At 66.8% G+C, this 18,197-nt stretch overlaps 2 protein-coding genes across 5 annotated transcripts; both read left to right on the plus strand.

The window, feature by feature from the left end:
• Nucleotides 1–1,175: 1,175 nt before the first annotated feature.
• Nucleotides 1,176–13,163, plus strand: SEMA6B (semaphorin 6B). Its single transcript, XM_041460708.1, has 17 exons — nucleotides 1,176–2,380; nucleotides 3,951–4,099; nucleotides 4,421–4,550; nucleotides 4,818–4,878; nucleotides 5,028–5,090; nucleotides 5,407–5,508; nucleotides 5,854–5,944; nucleotides 6,017–6,136; nucleotides 6,226–6,314; nucleotides 6,514–6,731; nucleotides 6,970–7,101; nucleotides 7,339–7,488; nucleotides 8,020–8,214; nucleotides 10,687–10,827; nucleotides 11,041–11,118; nucleotides 11,287–11,345; nucleotides 11,423–13,163. The coding sequence occupies exons 2-17, from the start codon at nucleotides 3,985–3,987 to the stop codon at nucleotides 12,394–12,396; spliced, it is 2,718 nt and encodes a 905-aa protein (XP_041316642.1). The 5' UTR covers nucleotides 1,176–2,380; nucleotides 3,951–3,984; the 3' UTR covers nucleotides 12,397–13,163.
• A 940-nt stretch (nucleotides 13,164–14,103) lies between these two features.
• LOC121349887 (perilipin-3-like) lies at nucleotides 14,104–18,108 on the plus strand. Of its 4 annotated transcripts, none has more exons than XM_041460701.1 (9): nucleotides 14,104–14,249; nucleotides 15,071–15,132; nucleotides 15,207–15,402; nucleotides 15,663–15,745; nucleotides 15,829–16,015; nucleotides 16,446–16,555; nucleotides 16,700–16,939; nucleotides 17,026–17,139; nucleotides 17,429–18,108. In XM_041460701.1, exons 2-9 carry the CDS (start codon nucleotides 15,082–15,084, stop codon nucleotides 17,849–17,851), a joined length of 1,404 nt encoding a protein of 467 aa, XP_041316635.1. In that variant the 5' UTR covers nucleotides 14,104–14,249; nucleotides 15,071–15,081; the 3' UTR covers nucleotides 17,852–18,108. The 4 variants fall into 4 exon arrangements, with proteins under 4 accessions (XP_041316635.1, XP_041316634.1, XP_041316633.1 ...); XM_041460700.1 differs by lacking the exon at nucleotides 14,104–14,249 and adding an exon at nucleotides 14,270–14,797 and having other exon boundaries at nucleotides 15,041–15,132; XM_041460699.1 differs by lacking the exon at nucleotides 14,104–14,249 and adding an exon at nucleotides 14,270–14,797.
• Nucleotides 18,109–18,197: the final 89 nt, after the last annotated feature.

An 18,197-nucleotide genomic window follows, 5' to 3' on the forward strand; every position in this document is an offset into this window, starting at 1 on the left:
GGACTGGGATGCCCTGGGGACGGGGGGTCCATGAGGAGGTGACAGGAACCCTGGGGACAAGGATGGGCCAGCCGCGGTGCACGGGGAGGTGACACCCCGGGACCGGCACGGTTTGGGTGGGGGTGCCAGGGCGGTGCCGGGCTCGGGGCAGGAACTGGGGGTTCCCTCTTCCCTGCCCGAAGGGGAACTGAGGCACGAGGCCGGAGGAGGTGACTCGGAGCAGCCGGATCTGCTCCTGTCACCGCCCTGGGGCCATGCGGGTGCCAAAGAGGGGTGACAGGGTGACATCGAGGGGACCCCGGCAGGGCACAGAGCCCCTGGGGTGGCGCAGGACGAGGGGGGTGAGTGCCTTTGGGGACAACTGGGGCTTTGGGGACAAGGGGGATGAGGGGAATGGCTGTTTTGGAGGGGCAGGATTTAGGGACAAGGGGGGGTGACAGTCTTTGGGGGGACAGCAGGGACAGGGGGGGATGTGTGCCATAGGGACAAGTGGCTTGGGGAGACCAGCAGGACGGGAGGACCCGGGGGGGGGACAAGGGGACAAAGGCTGTGAGCTGGGGGGACAGCAGGGGACAAGGGCTGTGAATTGAGGGGGGGGACATAGCGCTCCGTCTGCCACCCCCTCTGTCCCCCCCCTCCCGGGTTTTATTTCGGCGTGACGCGCGATCCTCCTCGCTAGGAAACCGTTCTTAATATGCAGATGAGCCTGGATTTAATATGCAAATCACCATGCGGCTCTGGCCGGCCACCAGCACCGGCGGCGTGCCGGAGGGGACGTGTCGGGGCACCCATGGGTGGCACCCGGGGGCACCCCCAGCAACTGGGGCCACCTCTGGGCACCCACGGTGGGTGACAAAGCCACCCAAGGTGACCGCGGGGTCCCCACCACCCCCGGTGCCCGTGTCGGGGTCGCTGCGGTGTCCTGGGGGGCTCGGACTCCTGTGTCCCCACCCGGTGGGCGATGGGGAGGGGACAGGGAAAAGGGACGAGGGACAGGGACCGGGGCTATAAACGGCAGCTGTAAACGGAGCCGGTAACCGGAGCGGGAGGCCCGGGGGGACATTTGAGCCGCCGGCGGGGCCGTGGAAGCGCCAAGGTAAATGGTGGCTGCTGTGTCCCCCCCCCGCCGCGCCGGTGACCCCCCATCCCTGTCACCACGCGGGGACCCCTCCGGTGCTGGGGTTCCCCCGTTCTCTGGGCCACGCGCAGCTCTGGGGGGGCTGCCGGCGCCCCCCGGGAGCTCGGGAAGGGGGGGACCGGCGGCAGGGACAGGGACAGGGACACGGCCAGCGAGCCGTGCCAGGTGGCCGGGGTGACATTTGCTCCGTCCCTGCCGTGGGGACAGCTGCTTCCTGGCTCTGCCATCTGAACCGGCCCCGGAACGGAAACCCGGGGGGGGGGGGCTCAGCCCCCCCAGCCCCGGCGGCAGCAGCTGGGGTTGGGGGGGCCGTGGCACTTGGGGGGGCACTGCTGGTGACCCCCCAAACCCTCTGTGGCAATGGGGGTGGCGCTGGGTGACCCCACTGAGCAAGAACCGGGGGCCACATTTTGGGGGACTGGAGCATGTGGGGGGGGGGGTGGGGTGTAAAGGCCTCATTAGCATGTCTAATTACTGATTTCTTTTTGATGTGGGGCGCCTTCTGAACGAAAAAAAACCCAAAATCCGGCATGAGACCGATGGGGGGGGACGCGGATATCGGGATTGTGCCGGGGAGGGGAGTCCCAAAAAGTCGCATTTTCAGGGATTTCGTTGTTGGTGTCCCCTGCCTTTGCCACCCCCACCCCTGTGTGTCCCCCCCTTCCCAATGTCCCCCCATTCTCCAGTGTCCCCGCTCAGTGTCCCCCCCTTTCCCAGGGCGTGTCCCCCTTCCCTGCTGTCCCTCCCTTCTTGATGTCCCCCCCATTCCCGGTGTGTTCCCCCCCCCTCCCCGTGCCCCCCTCTTTCCTCCTAAGGGCTTTACGAGGCTGGGGGGCCCGGGGGGGACTGTCCCCCTGTCCCCGCTGTCCCCCTGTCCCCACTCTGTGTCCGGGGGGGGGTCTCACCGGTGGCTTTCCCGTGGGGTGCCGCTCGGGGGGTCCCAGGGGTGCCCCCCCCGGGTCCCCGGCTGCGGTGACAGCTGCCGGGGTGGGGGGGGTTGGTGGCTCCGGTTACGGTGACATCAGCCCTACCTTCCCACCTGGCGCGGGCGGGGGGCACGGGCCCCCTCCCCCGGGGGTCGCGGGGGGTTTGACGTGACAGCTGAGCCCCCAGCGCCGCCGGGGCGTCCCCGAGGGGGGGGTGGCACCCCCGGGCACGGGACCCGCGCGTGCGGGACCCCCCTGGCAGCGGAGGGGACAGCGGTGACACAGGGCAGCGGCGGAGGCGGCCGGAGCAGCTCAGGTGGGCAGAGCGCAGCGCTGGGGGGGGGCAGATGGCAGGGGAAGGGCTCCCCCCCCCCGGGGAGGGGGGGCAGAGTGCCCCCCCCCCCGGCAGGGACACCCCTCGGTGGGATCAGCTGTCCCGCTGTGCTCAGAGCCGCTGGGATCGCAGCAAGAGGGGGAGCCCCGGGGCTGCCCCCCGCTCCTGCCCAATTCCCCGGTGCCGGGGGTCGCGGAGATGCTGGGGGAGGGGGGAGTCAAGCAGCTCCCCCCGCCCCCCAAAGCTTTGTGTGTCGGGGTGAGGGCTGAGCGTGCTCTGCGGTGGGGAAACTGAGGCACGGAGCAGGGACAGGGACGAGGGACACGCCCGAAGCTGCTCGCCCGCTCCGTGTCGGAGATACCCGAGTGGAGACCCCCCCTCACCCCCGGCACACCCCCCTGTCCCCCCGCCGTGCCCCCTCCTCCCCGCGCCCCCCTCTTCCCGCTGCCTTTTCTTTTCCCGCACAATCGCTGGCATTTATGGCGCCGGAGGCTCCGCTTACCCCGCGCCCGCTCGCTGTCACCGCCAGGCTGGGGACGGTGACACCGGAGCCCCGCTCGGGGTTCCAGGAGCCCGAGGCTGCCCCACGGCCCCCCCGGCCCCCGAGCCCCCCGGCACGGCCGGATTCTCAGCGGCCGATGGACCCCCAGCCCTGGGGTGGCTTTTTGGGGTCCCCCTCCCTCTCTGCCTCTGTCCCTTGGTGGCTTTCGGGTGCCGCTGTGTGACAAAGCGGGCAGGAACAGCTCATTTCCCGTTTGTTGGGGACACGGTGGGGACAGCTGGGCGTCTCTGGGAGCTGTGGCACTGTGGGGACAGGTTTGGATGTCCCTGAGATGGTGGGGACGTGGTTTAGTGTCCCAGGGGTGGTGACACCCCGAGGACGGGGTCACATGTCCCCAGGGGCTGTGACACCAGGGTCGGGTCCCGCTGGGGTCACCTCCTGCCCAGGGGCTGTGACACGGGAAGGGGACGGGGCTGGGGACAGCGGCGGGTCTCACGCGGGGCCGGTGACACCGCGGAGGGGCTGGGGACGCGCCCCCCCGCTGGCACCGCCCGGCCCCGCACAATGTCACCATCCCTGTCCCCGCGGGGGCGGAGGGCGCCGCTTCGATCGCTCCGGCTCCCATGGAATTAATGATCAATTAATTCCCTGCCCGGCTGCTAATTACCCAGCCCGGCCCCTCGGGGACGAGCCACAGGCTGGGGACGGTGGCCCAGCGTGGTGAGGGGACAGTGGCGGTGGCACTGGGGCTGTCTGGGTGGGGGGTGCTGTGACACTCTGAAGTGTCCCTGGAGATTTTCCAAGACACCCCGGTGGCGTTTTGGGAGGGGGCAGAGCCTCTCTGGCTCCCCTCTTGTCCCCATGTCCCCTCGTGTCTCTGTCCGTGTGTCCTCATCCTCCTGTCCCCGTGTCCCCATGCCACCAACAGCGCCTTCCCCTGTGACAAACCACCGGCATGGCCCCAATGCCCGGCGACACCTGAGGCTTTGGGGTGCTCCGGGGGGGGTTCCCGGTGCGTGCTGCCCCTGCCAGCCCTGCCCGTGCCCGCAGGTGCGGTGGGTGCCCAGCCGGGCCCGGGGCCACCATGGCACCGCCACCCCGCGTCCCCCTGCTGCTGCTGCTGCTGCTGGCGGCCGAGAGGACGGCGAGGGGCACCTTCCCCGAGGAGCCCGGCCCCATCGCCGTGGCCCCCCCGGACTGTGAGTGCCCACCCGGGGCTGGGGGGGTCGGGGCGCTGCCCCGGGGCACGGGGGGTACGGTTGGCACGGAAAGGGAAGGGGGGTTGGGGGCGTTGGGGTGAAGGGAGAAGGGGGCACGCAGGGGAGGGTTTGGGGTAGGATAGGGCGGGACCACACATGGGCAGGGCTGGGCTCTGGGTTACTTTTGGGGGTACCTCTGGAAGGAGTTTTGGGGTTTTGGGGTGCTTTGGGGTCAAGGCAGGTGGGGGGGGCACCCACGGGGTGGGATTTTGGGCTGATGGCAGGAGGGAGGGCAGCCGTGTGACCCCCGTGCCCCCCCAGATGTGAAGCACTACCCCGTGTTCGTGGGGCACGGCACCGCCCGGCCGGGGGGGCCCGAGGGGGGGGGCAGCCAGCGCCTCAACATCCAGCGCATCCTCAAGGTCAACAGGACCCTCTTCATCGGGGACAGGTCTGCACCCCCTGCCCCGGGGTGGGCACCCCACACCCGCCCCACTCCTCTTTGCTGGGGAGGGCCCCACTGCCTGCCCGGGCACCCCAAATCTGCCAGGGGGCACTGAGGGGGGCACTGGCACCAGCACTGCCCTGGTGAGGTTCATTGTCCACCCCAGCACCCCAAACCTTCCCGGGGGGGGGGTGTGGGGGTGGATCCTGTACCCCCAGCGCTGGGGGGCACATCCCAGCGGGGGGGTGGTGACACCCGTGTCCCCCTCCCCAGGGACAATGTCTATCGGGTCAGCCTGGAGCCCAGCGGGGCCGCTGAGATGCGCTACCACCGGGTAAGTGCTGGGGGTGCCAGGGGTGCTGGGGGGTTCCGGGGGTCCCAGGGGTGCTGGGGGGTCTCAGGAAGCTCTGGGAGGCCTCGGGGGGGGTCTCACTGGGGTGCTGTTGGCTTGTCCCTGTCCCCACACTGGTTTTTCCCCCCCAGAAACTGACGTGGCGCTCGAACCAGCACGACATCAGCATCTGCCGGATGAAGGGCAAGCACGAGGTACAGCCTGCGGGATCTGCCCCCCGTGGGCACCCCCAGCACCCTCTGTGGCCGTGTCACACCTGTCCCCTCCCCGGTGTCACCGCCCCACTCCCTCCCAGCGGTTGTATCAGTGATTTATTGGCCGCTCGGCTGAATTGATTTGTAATTAATTATTGGGGGCCAGAATCCCATTCCCGGCTCCCGTAAGTGCAGTTTTGGGGTGAGAACAGCCCCCCCAAGCCATCCCCTGGCAGTGATGAGAGCCTGGGTGGGCAGGGATGAGGTGAGGGGGGTTTTGGGGTGCTGAGGGTGACTGTCCCCTCTCCCGGCACAGGCAGAGTGCCGAAATTTCATCAAGGTGCTGCTGGTGAGGAACGAGAGCCTCCTCTTCGTCTGTGGCACCAACGCCTTCAACCCCGTCTGCGCCAACTACAGCGTGAGCCCCCGGGGTGGGACCCCTGTGGGAGGGGGCTTGGGGTCAGGGGAGGAGGGGACACCATGGGAAGGGTTGGGGGTCAGGGGAGGAGGGGACACCATGGGAAGGGTTTGGGGTGAAGACAGGAGGGGACACCATGGGAAGGGTTTTGGGGTAAGGGGAGGAGGGGACACCATGGGAAGGGTTTTGGGGTGAAGGCAGAAAGGGGCACCTGTGGGAAGGGTCTGCAGCACCAACACCTTCAGCCCTGTCTGTGCCAACTGCAGCCAGAGCCCCGCTCAGGATGGGGACCCCGGTGCCCCCCGTGCCCGGGTGTGGCCTCACGTCCCCTGTCACCCGCTCTAGATGGACACGCTGGAGCCCATCGGGGACAACATCAGCGGCATGGCCCGCTGTCCCTACGACCCCAAGCACGCCAACGTGGCCCTGTTCACAGGTCAGTGGTGGCACTGCCAGTGTCACAGCGGGCACCGTGTCCCCAGCCCCGCTGACACCTTGTCCCGTGCAGGGGGGATGCTCTTCACCGCCACGGTGACGGATTTCCTGGCCATCGACGCCGTCATCTACCGCAGCCTCGGGGACAGCCCGACCCTGCGCACCGTCAAACACGACTCCAAGTGGTTCAAAGGTGTGTCCCCACCCTGGGCTGTGCCAGGACATGGCACGTGTCCCCTGTGACCCCACCCCGGGCCATCCCTGACCCCGCTGTCCCCGCAGAGCCCTACTTCGTGCACGCTGTGGAATGGAGGAGCCACGTCTACTTCTTCTTCCGCGAGATCGCCATGGAGTTCAACTACCTGGAGAAGGTGGGACACATTCCAGAACTTTATCACCCTTCCTGTAAAAATCTTCTTCTAATGTCCAACCTACATTTCCCTTGACACTGGATGATCCCACAGCTCCCTTCCAACCCAAACCATTCTGGGATGCCCACAGGGGCACCCAGGGTGGGGACAGGGACACAGGGATGGCCATTTTGGGTGGTGACAGGTGTCCTCCCTGCAGGTGGTGGTGTCACGGGTGGCCCGGGTGTGCAAGAACGACATGGGGGGCTCGCAGCGGGTGCTGGAGAAGCAGTGGACGTCCTTCCTCAAGGCCCGGCTCAACTGCTCCGTGCCGGGCGATTCCCACTTCTACTTCAACGTCATCCAAGCCGTGACGGACATCCTGGAGCTGGACGGGCGCCCCGTGGTCCTGGCCGTGTTCTCCACGCCCACCAACAGGTCAGAGCCTCGTGTGCCCTGCCCAGGCTGCCCGGGCTCAGCGGGATCCGAGCCGGGTGCCAGCTGGGATCTGGCTGGAATCCGAGCTGGATCCTGAGTGGGATCTGGGATGGGGTCTGGGATGGGTCCAGTGGGTCCTGGACGGGAAATGGGGGGGATTCATTTCCGTTTGGGACCTGCAGGGCCCCTCGCACTCCCTGGGGCCTCCCCTGCTCACCCCTGAGCTGTGTCCCCGCAGCATCCCCGGCTCCGCCGTCTGCGCCTTCGACATGACCCAGGTGGCCGCCGTCTTCGAGGGACGGTTCCGGGAGCAGAAGTCACCCGAGTCCATCTGGACACCTGTGCCGGAGGACATGGTGCCAAAGCCACGGTGAGGGACAGCGAGGGGGACAGAGCTGGCAAGGACTGTTAGTGGCAGGGACAGCGGTGGGACTGGGGAAAGGAACAGGGCTGGGGACAGGGACAGTGGCAGCCACGGCCTGTACCCGCTGGGAAGGGACAGGGATGGGGACAGGGATGGGGACAGGGGTGATGATAACCACGGCCAGTACCAGCGGGGCTGGGGACAGGCTGGGGACAGCCCCACTGAGCTGTGCCGCGGCCGCAGGCCCGGGTGCTGCGCGTCCCCGGGGATGCGCTACAACTCCTCCAGCGCCTTCCCCGACGAGATCCTCAACTTCGTCAAGACGCATCCGCTGATGGACGAGGCGGTGCCGGCCCTGGGCAACGCCCCCTGGATCCTCCGCACCATGACCCGGTGGGTGTCCGGGGGGCTTGGGGACACTGGGGGGCACTGGGAGGGCTGGAAGGGGCTGGGAGGTGCTGGCCAGAGCTCCCTGTGCTGCCTTTCCACTTGTGCCAGCACTGGGAGTGCTGGGAGAGCTGATAAATCTCATACACTTTGCAGTCAAGATTGTCTCGTCCTAATTAAATCTGCCTTAATTGCTGCTTGATGGGGAATTAATCAAGCCGTGCTCTTGGGCCGCAGCCTCCCGCCGGCAGGGCAGCTGGGGCGTGAGCAGGGATGGGGACAGGGACAGGAATGGGGACAGGGATGTGGAATGGGGTCAGGGACAGGAATGGGGACAGGGACAGGAATGGGGACAGGGACCTGGGGATGGAGGGAGGGAATGGGGATAGGGATGTGGGGCTGGAGCTGGGGACACAGGGCTGGGGATGGGGACGTGGAGATGGGGATGGGGATGTGGGGCTGGGTGCCTCACCCTTTCCCCTCCCTGGGGACCCCTGGATTCCCCCACACCCCAACCCTGCTCCCTCCCCCACGCAGGTACCAGCTCCGTAAGATCGTGGTGGACAACGCAGCGGGGCCGTGGGGCAACCACACCGTGGTGTTCCTGGGCTCCAGCACCGGCACCGTGCTCAAGTTCCTCATCCTGCCCAACGCCACCAGCAGCCCCGCGCCCGCCGCCCCCGGCAGCCAGAGCGTCTTCCTGGAGGAGTTTGAGACCTACCAGCCCGGGAGGTGAGTGCCAGCGTGCCAGGGGAAGGAGAGGGGGCAGAAAAAGGGGTGGGTGGATGGATGGATGGATGGATGGATGGATGGATGGATGGATGGATGGATGGATGGATGGATGGATGGATGGATGGATGGATGGATGGATGGATGGATGGATGGATGGATGGATGGATGGATGGATGATGGATGGATGGATGGATGGATGGATGGATGTTCATGCTGGGAGGGTGTGAGTGGGGGTGTGTGCCTCCTAACACTTGTGCAAAGCCAGGGTGAATCACAAGTGCCCTTTTATCCCACCAGGAGGACAGGATAGCAGGGCACTTCTGTGCCCACCTCTGTTACTAGATGCTGCCCAGCATTGGGACTGCAGCCTTGGCATTGCTGATCCCCCCCAAGAGAGAGCTCAGGCTTGTGGTTGCTGCGCTGTTCTAAAGGCACTGGCTCTTGGCCACTGTTCAGGTGAGTGTCCAATGTGTCCTTGTAATTCAGCAAAGCCCTTTCCACCTCTCCTGGCCAAAAATCATGACAAACGCTTTCTGACAACACACTGCAAATTCTCCTTTCTTGAGTAGCTATTTTTCCTGCTAGCTCAGAGCCTGAAATATTTTATCCATTCTGCAGGTAATAAGTTAACCCATTGTAAGCACAGTGTCAATACCAAATGCGAGTATCCATGGAGAAATAGAGAAATCCAGCCCTTCATGGATAGTAAATTTTTCATAGTCGCTAGGTTGAGTGTTGCTGCGACTTACTGTGGCACAAATTAGGAGCTTTTCTGAAGTTAGTGATGCTCCAACATTGGTGAAACAAGTCTTGAAGACCTTGGTAAAAGTACTGCTGCTGCAGGGATTTCAGGTTATTAGTTTTACTTGTAACGAAAAAGTTAATGATCCACTTACTGTATGGACTTACAACTGTATGGACACACAAGGAACAGGGTTAGGCTCTGAAAAAATGAACAAATTATTATACTGGGAGGTAAAGCATTTTCAAATAAACAGAATTTTTTGATCTCCTCACCAAAAAAAGTTTGAAGATCACCAGCCAAAGGGCTTCTCTAAAAACAAGGAGTGCTTTTTGAAATCCAGCAAGTTGTATGCAAAGAGAGAAATGATTGCTGCAAAACTAGTTGTTTCCAATTATAAAACCCAAACAACTCGGAATGTACAGGGGCTTTCATGTAATTCTCTTCTAAAGGGCCTTCAAAGAAGAGCTTTGCTTCAGGACCCTTGCCAGGAGGAGCTCTGCAAGGGGCTGGAATTTCAGTGAGGAATGGCATACTGCGGCACAGCAGCAGCGCATCTGTTGTGAATAGCAGCTGCTGCACAGCACTGAGCATTGTGCACAGTCTCACTATTTACAGACAATCTTTTGTATGCTATCTGTTTGCTGGAGCCACCAGTGAAACTATTGCGTGAGTTCTTCTCAGTAGAATCATCATGTATGTTTCAGGTACTTGTTTTAAAGTAGTATAGTTAGACAAAGGTATTAAAATATCTCAGAGTTCTTGAAGTGTTGACCAGTCAAGATTGTCTCGTCCTAATTAAATCTGCCTTAATTGCTGCTTGATGGGGAATTAATCAAGCCGTGCTCTTGGGCCGCAGCCTCCCGCCGGCAGGGCAGCTGGGGCGTGAGCAGGGATGGGGACAGGGACAGGAATGGGGACAGGGATGTGGAATGGGGTCAGGGACAGGAATGGGGACAGGGACAGGAATGGGGACAGGGACCTGGGGATGGAGGGAGGGAATGGGGATAGGGATGTGGGGCTGGAGCTGGGGACACAGGGCTGGGGATGGGGACGTGGAGATGGGGATGGGGATGTGGGGCTGGGTGCCTCACCCTTTCCCCTCCCTGGGGACCCCTGGATTCCCCCACACCCCAACCCTGCTCCCTCCCCCACGCAGGTACCAGCTCCGTAAGATCGTGGTGGACAACGCAGCGGGGCCGTGGGGCAACCACACCGTGGTGTTCCTGGGCTCCAGCACCGGCACCGTGCTCAAGTTCCTCATCCTGCCCAACGCCACCAGCAGCCCCGCGCCCGCCGCCCCCGGCAGCCAGAGCGTCTTCCTGGAGGAGTTTGAGACCTACCAGCCCGGGAGGTGAGTGCCAGCGTGCCAGGGGAAGGAGAGGGGGCAGAAAAAGGGGTGGGTGGATGGATGGATGGATGGATGGATGGATGGATGGATGGATGGATGATGGATGGATGGATGGATGGATGGATGGATGGATGATGGATGGATGGATGGATGGATGATGGATGGATGGATGGAGGGATGGATGGATGGATGGATGGATGGATGGATGGATGATGGATGGATGGATGGATGGATGATGGATGGATGGATGGATGGATGGATGAGAGGAATGCAAGGCTGGGGGGAATGGATGAGAGAATCTCCTCTGGAGTGGGCCAGGCTCTGTGGAGGGCCCTGTGGCCCAGGGCTGGGGCTTTGATGAGCTCTGCCCTGTCCCCAGGTGTGGCCGGGACACGGAGGACGAGCGGCGGCTCCTGGGGCTGGAGCTGGACAAGGCTGCGGGGTCCCTGCTGCTGGCCTTCCCCCCGTGCGTGGCCAGGGTGCCCGTGGCTCGCTGCCAGCAGCACTCGGGCTGCATGAAGTGAGTGCCTGGGGCTGGGCAGGGCTCGCCGGTGGGGGCTCACATCACCTCACATCCCAGGAATTCCCCCTGTGCTGGACAGGGCTCTGCACGGCTGGGAGCATGGCTGGGGAAACTGAGGCACAGCACGGGGCGGGGACAGAGTCCCTTGCGGGGGCCGGGGTGTTGTGTGCCCCCATCGGGGCTGACCCTGACGTCTCTGCTCCCTGCCAGGAACTGCCTCGGGAGCCGGGATCCCTACTGTGGCTGGACAGCCGAGGGCTCCTGCATCTTCCTGGAGCCCAGCCCCAGGTAACGCTGCCAGGCCTGGGGACATGCAGGGGACAGCGGTGTCCCCAGAGAGCCCCGGCTCCTGCAGCCCCAACTGCTGAGCCCCGGCAAACTCACTGCTGGCTGACGGGGACTGGGAGACTCTGCCAGGCCATTTGGCACCCACTGACCCCCCAATTTGTACCCCAGGGCGGCCTTCGAGCAGGACATCGCCGGCGGCAGCACATCCCACCTGGGCGAGTGCGAGGGTGAGTGCGGGGCCGGGACCAGGCTCGGGGACGTGGTGGCGGCACCCGCAGGTGCCCTGACGCCTCCCCAACCCCAGGGCTGGTGACGGAGAGCTTCGTGGACGAGCCGGACGGGCTGGTGTCGGTGAACCTCCTGGTGATCTCCTCCGTCGCCGCCTTCGTCATCGGCGCCGTGATCTCCGGTTTCAGCGTGTGCTGGTTCATCGGGCACCGGGACCGCAAGGAGCTGGCGCGGCGCAAGGACAAGGAGACGATCCTGGCGCACAGTGAGTCGGTGGTGAGCGTCAGCCGCCTGGGCGAGCGGCGGGCTCGCGGCGCCTTGCTGGCCCCGCTGATGCCCAACGGGTGGCCCAAGGAGCTGGCCAAGGTCACCCAACACGACCTGGACTCGGGGGTGCTGCCCACGCCGGAGCAGACCCCGCTGCAGCAGAAACGCTGCCCCGGAGCCCTCCAAAACTGCACCTGGGAGCAGAGTCACAACATCATCAACGCGGCTTTGCGGGACCCTGGCGGCTCCGGCCCCGCGGGCGCCGGGCGGGGGCACGGCGGCTCCGGCCGCCCGCCGCGGGGCATCCCCCTCTCCTGCCACGCCATCTTGGTGGACCAGGAGCTGGAGGCCGAACTCAGCGACTCCTCAGGGGACGGGCATTGGGCTCGAGACCCCCAGGAGGGTCCCCGCACCCGGCAGCACCCACCCGCCGGCGCCCGCCGCCCGCCCCGCAGCTCCTACGGCGACTTCGGGGGGACGCCGCACCCCAGCCCCGAGCGCCGGCGGGTGGTCTCGGCGCCCAGCGGGGAGGGGGGAGACTTTACCGAGGGGCCGCCCTGGCACCCCGAGCAGCTGAACTTCAACGCCAACAACGGCACGGGCCGCCCCGGCGCCCACCTCAAGAGGAACCACACGTTCAACAGCGGCGAGGCGGCGGCGGGCGGCTACGGGCGGCACGGGACGGCGGCCCGGGCAGCGCGGGCACCGGGCACCCCGCGGCCGCTCACGGACCTGCAGCACCTCCTGCGCTACGGCGTGGAGCGGACTCCCTCGGGAAAATAGGGTCCCACCCTGTGTGCGTCCCCCTCGCCAGGACACCGATGGGGGCCCCAGCTCCCTGGGGACACGGAGGGGTGGCCGGGCAGGAGCTGCGGGCAGGGGGTGAGGTGCGGCATGGGTGAGGGGGGCACGGGCACCCCCTGGGTGCCCCCGGAGAGGGTTTGGGGGTGTGCCCGGCTGGCGTGGGGCAGTGCCCCGCGCTCCGGCTGTGTTGTCCCATGTGCCATCCACCGCGTCCCCTCCCCGGGCTGGAGCAGCATCCGGGGAGGGGCATCCCTGGGGGGCAGCAGGATGGACACACGGACACGGGCACCGGGCTGTGCCCCCCCAGCCCGCAGTGGCACCCGGGGGGTCTTTTGGGTGCTGCCAGCCCCCTGGGGACACCCGGCCGGGGATGCACTGGTTGTGGTGATGGAACCTGGTGAACATTTTGGTGCGGGGGGCTGGGGGCCCCCCGAATGTGGCGTTATCTGGGGATGGGGCACACTCCCACCCCCAGTCTGGGGTCAGCCCTTTCCCAGTGCCAGCCTGGGGGTTGCCCATCCTTCCCCCCCCCCCCGGCACCCCCTCCTGGAAAGCACAGCCGGGGTGGGGGGGCACCGCGGGGGGGTCCCCACCGAACCCACTCTCTGCTGGCAAAGGGTGCCCTTTCGGTGCCACCCCTGCCCGGCAGCCACACGGGGTGGCGTGTCGCGGGGGAGTGGCGGATCCCCGGGGGATGGCAGGTCCCCAGGGGGTGGCAGGCTGTAAATAGGGCAGGGGGCGGCGGGAGCCCCTGGGGGGGGGGGGGGCGGGGGCCCCCCCCCCCCCAGCGGCCATGCATGCGGCCGCCCGCGGGCTGTACCCCGCGGCCCCAATAAACACCCGGTTACCGGAGGCGACTCCCCCGCCGCCGCCTCGGCACCTTCTTAACCCCCCCGGGAGCTGGGACCGGCCGAGGGAGGGGGGCACAGGGCTGGGGGGCACAGGGTGGCACCCCATCCGTGGGACCCGCACAGCCCAGCGCACCCACCCCGCTCAGCCCCCCCGCGCACCCGGCCCCCCGAGGGTTCCCATCCCACTTCCCCCACGAATTCCCCCGGGACAAGGCGGTGCCCCTGCCCGTGCCACCCCACACCCGCCGTGTCCCCTTTCCTCGCCCCCCGAGGCCACCCACGGGGGTCGCCCACGGCGCTCTGTCCCCTGGCCTGAGCACCCGCAGGGGCTGGGGGACACCTGGCACCCTGAGGGGCTCTGGTGGCACGGGAACACCTGGGGTGGGGACATCTGGCAAAGGGACACTTGAAGTGGCGATACTTGGCGAGGGCACACCTGGCTTTGGGTCCCTTGGCTTGGGGACATCAGGGGTGGAGACATCTGGCGTGGGGACACCTGGGCTGGCCGCTATCGGGGTCTCCTGGAGTTGGTTCACCTGGGATGGGGACACTTGGGGAGGGTGGGGACAGCGGCCATTGAGTCCCTTGAGATGGGAACAAGTGGCAAGGGCACACGTGGCAAGGGGACACCTGCGATGGGGACACCGGGGGAGGGGATAACGGGGGCGGAGACACCTGCAGGGGGGGTGGGACGCCGGCCACGGGGGTGGGACACCGGCCACGGGGTCCCTCGGCGCGGGGACACGTGAGAGGTGACCGGGGCTCGTTCCCGCCGCTGTCCCCCCGGTGTCCCCGCACCCGCGACGAGCGCGCCCCAGCCCCAGGCCACGCCCCCGGTCACGCCCATCTATCCTGATTGGCGGAGATCCGGCCCCGCCCCTTCTCTGATTGGCTCCCACCGCTCCCCGCGGGTCCGGGCTGGGCGGGGCCCGGGGTCGCGATCTCGCCCGGGGGTCGCGACAGAACCCCACCCCCACCCCCGTGAGTACCGTGCCCGGGGCTCGGCGGGAGCGGGAGGCGGGGAGCGGGGCCGGGGGCGTCCCGGGAGGCTCCGGAAAGGCTCCGGGGGGGGGCTCCAGGTGGTCCCGGGGGGAGTCCGGAGGTCCCCGGGGGCCTCCGGGGGGTGCGGGGGAGGTCGGGGGTCCCATGGTCCCCGGAGCACCCCAGGAACACCAGAGGGACACCCCGAGAAACTCCAGGGAACAACCGAGGGTCCCAGGGGACCTGTGACCCGCCTGGAGCCCCCCGAATCCCCTCGGAGAGCACAGGGCCAGGCCGGGGGTGCTGCGGGAGACCCCAGAGGACAGAGGGGCTGCCGGGGGCCCGGGGGGCTGCCGGGGGCCAGGGGGGCTGCCGGGGCTCGGCTCCCTGCGGGGGCCGGGGGCTGCCCCGGCCGAGCGGCGGTGACGGGCGGTGACGGGCGGCACGTCCCCAACCCGGGATTGCGACAGACGAGTCCAGACTGGCTTCGCTGAATCACCCAAAAACCCCTCCCCGGCCCCAAAGGGGGTGTGGGGGACCCGGAGGAGGTAGGAGGGGTCCAAGAAGAGTTGAGGGCACCCAGTCCCCCCGTTTCCTGGCAGGGGAGGGGGCCGACACCGTCCCAAAATCCCTTTCTGACCCCCCAAAACACCCCCGAGAGCCCCTCAGAGCCCGCCAGCCACTCCCACTCGGGTCATGGGATGGTGGCTCTCAGCCCTCAGGGAGCAGGGGCTGGGGGTGCTGGGGGTGTCATCCCCAGGGGGGTCCCCACCAGCCTCACCCACCCATAGCACCCCAAAATCTCCCTCTTCCCGCTGCAGCCGCCGCTGCCATGTCGGCCGAAAACGCCGCCGTGCCGGCCGAGCCCGGGCCGGAGACGCAGGTAGGGGTGCACGGAGGGTTCGGGGGGGCCGCGGGTGGCTCTGGGGACCCCATCTTATTGTCCCCCACCCTCAGAGCGTGGTGAGCCGCGTGGCCAACCTGCCCCTGGTGAGCTGTGCCTGCGGGGCCGTGGCCTCGGCGTACGGGCGCACCAAGGAGAGGCTGCCCTGCGTGCGCTCCGTGTGCCACGCTGCCGAGAAGGGCGTGAGGACACTGACAGCGGCAGCAGTGAGCGGGGCCCAGCCCCTCCTCACCCGCCTGGAGCCCCAGAGTGAGTGTGGGGAGGGGGAACAGCACCCCACGGGGCTGGGGGAACCCAAAACTGGCTCTCACCGAGCTCTCGTGAGGAACCAGGAGAGGGAGGATCTGGTTTCACACCTCCAGTTTGTATCGGCAATGAATAAACGGCTGGAGAAGCTGGAGGGTTGGAGGGGAAACGCCCCACAAGTTTTGGGGTACCCCAAAACGCTGCCCTGGCAGAGCTCCTGCAAGGCAGCAGGGTGCTAAAGCCACCTCTCTTCACATCTCCAGTTTCCACCGCCAACAAGTTCGCCTGCAAAGGGCTGGACAAGCTGGAGGAGAAGCTGCCCCTCCTGCAGCAGCCCCCCGAGAGGGTAACGCCACCCGGGGGGCACGGGCAGGGCCCGGCGCTGGGCGAGGAGCGGGGACGAGCTGTCCTTGTGCTGTCCCCTGCCAGGTGGTGGCCGGGACCAGGGAGCTGGTGTCGTGCACGGTGAGCGGGGTGGCAGCGAGGACGCGCTCGGCGCTCGGGGCCGTGGTGGGCACCCGCGTGGGGCGGCTGCTGGCCACGGGCGTGGACGCCGTGCTGGGCAAGTCAGAGGAGCTGCTGGATCGGTACCTCCCCGGGGAGGATGAGGAGCTGGGTGAGTGCCCACCATCTCCCAAATCTCGGGGTGCCAGGCCCTCCTGGGACCCTCACCCTTGTAGCTCGGTCTTGGCATTGGCCGCACATGGTGGCCCCACAGTGGTGCCAGAGCGCTGAGGCCACCGTGACCCCACGCAGGGGACAGTCCCTGTCTGAAGGACGTGGATGGCTCTGGGTGAACTCTCACCTGGAAACCCAAGAGCAAATATAGTCCCGTGTGCCCGCCTGGGTATTTATAGCTTGGCACTGGGTGACATTAGGCAGAGCTGGCCCCATGTCACAGCTGAGGTGACCGCAGAGGTCACCTGGCGCTTGGGGTGGCATCTCCACATGACCTGGTGGCCAAGCATCCTGTGGGTGCTCACGCTGGGCTCCAGTGCCCAGCACAGGATGGCCCAGCCACGCTGCCCTCACCCCTGGTCCCACAGCAGCGGCAGCAGGCACGGAGGTGACCACAGGCACGGAGGTGACCACGGGCATGGAGATCACGAGGGGCATGGAGGTGGCCACAGGCACAGAGGTGACCACGGGCACGGAGGTGACCAGGGACATGGAGGTGACCAGGGACATGGAGGTGACCAGGGACATGGAGGTGACCAGGGACATGGAGGTGACCAGGGACATGGAGGTGACCAGGGACATGGAGGTGACCAGGGACATGGAGGTGACCAGGGACATGGAGGTGACCAGGGACATGGAGGTGACCAGGGACATGGAGGTGGCCACGGGCACAGAGGTGACCAGGGACACGGAGGTGGCCACGCAGGAGCGGCAGAGGCGGTGGCAGAGCTACTTTGTCCGCGTGGGCTCCCTGACAGCCAGGCTGCCACACCGGGCCCTGCGGCGCTCGCTGGGGGACCTGCAGCGGGCACGGCTCCGTGCCCAGCGGCTCCTGGCCCAGCTCCACCACGTCATCCGGCTGGTAAGGATGGGGCAGGGACCGTGCCAGCCCCGTGCCGGCCCCAGGCACCCCCAGGTGTGCTCCCACCTGGCTGAACCTCCCCCCAGATCGAGGAGGGGCAGCAGGGCACGGACGGGCCCTGGCACAGCACCCGGGAGCACCTGCACCACCTGTGGCTGGAGTGGAGCCAGCAGGATGCGGTGCCCATGGAGGACAACGAGGTACGGCGTGGAGGGACCGTGGGGGACAGATGGCTCCATCTGGAGAGGGTGGGGACAGCAGCCATTGAGTCCCTTGAGGTGGGGACACGTGGCAAGGGGACACCTGGGGTGGTGACACCTGGAGCAGGGGTGGAGCAGCAGCCACGGAGTCCAGCTGTGGGTCCATCCAGCTGTGGGTCCATCCAGCTGTGGTCCATCCAGCTGTGGGTCCGTCCAGCTGTGGGTCCATCCAGCTGTGGTCCATCCAGCTGTGGGTCCATCACCCCCAGCCCCCCTGCCCACCCCGCAGGTGGAGGCTCGGACTCTGGCCATGCTCCACGGGCTCCTGCACCAGCTCCACGCCGCCTGCTCCCACCTGGCCACCGGCGCCCGGGCGTTCCCCAGCAGCGTGCAGGAGACGGCGGGACACGTCCGGCACGGCGTGGAGGGCGTCCAGGCTTCCCTGGCCAGCGCCCGCTCCTTCCAGGACCTGTCGGGGCTGGTGCTGGCGCAGAGCCGGGACGCCGTGACGCGGGCACAGCTGAGCCTGGAGGGGCTGCTGGAGCACGTGGGGCAGCACACGCCCCTGCCCTGGCTCGTGGGACCTTTCGCCCCCGCGCTCGTGGAGTACCCGGAGGATGTCCCGGTGGATATGTCCAAGTGGGAGGGCTGTGTCACCGTGGGGGGGACGCACCAGGTGCCCGCTGCCCGCCGGGTCTGCAGCCAGCACTGAGTCACTGGCGCCGCACCCACCCAGAGGCACGGACCCCAATCCCACCGGGAGTGAGGGGATGATGGACCCGGTGACCCGGCGTGGGACCCCAGCGTCACGGCCGGGGACTCCTGTGGGGATGGTGGCACGTGGAGGACACGGTGTGAGTCTTGTCTGGGATCCAGCGCTGCCCTAAGCCCCGGGAATACTGGAATTTCATGTCTTAACAGCTTCAAACCAGTTTAAAGAGGAAGAAAACAACTTTTTTGGCCTTAAAATGACTCAGAGCCTACAGTGCTGTGGCAGAGCCACCGTGCCGGGCTCACCGGGGGGCTCTGCACGGGCGGCAGAGCCGGGGGGCTCAGTA

The sequence above is a fragment of the Pyrgilauda ruficollis genome, unplaced genomic scaffold, assembly GCF_017590135.1.
Source record: "Pyrgilauda ruficollis isolate IOZ18807 unplaced genomic scaffold, ASM1759013v1 scaffold148, whole genome shotgun sequence".
Classification (NCBI taxonomy): domain Eukaryota; kingdom Metazoa; phylum Chordata; class Aves; order Passeriformes; family Passeridae; genus Pyrgilauda; species Pyrgilauda ruficollis.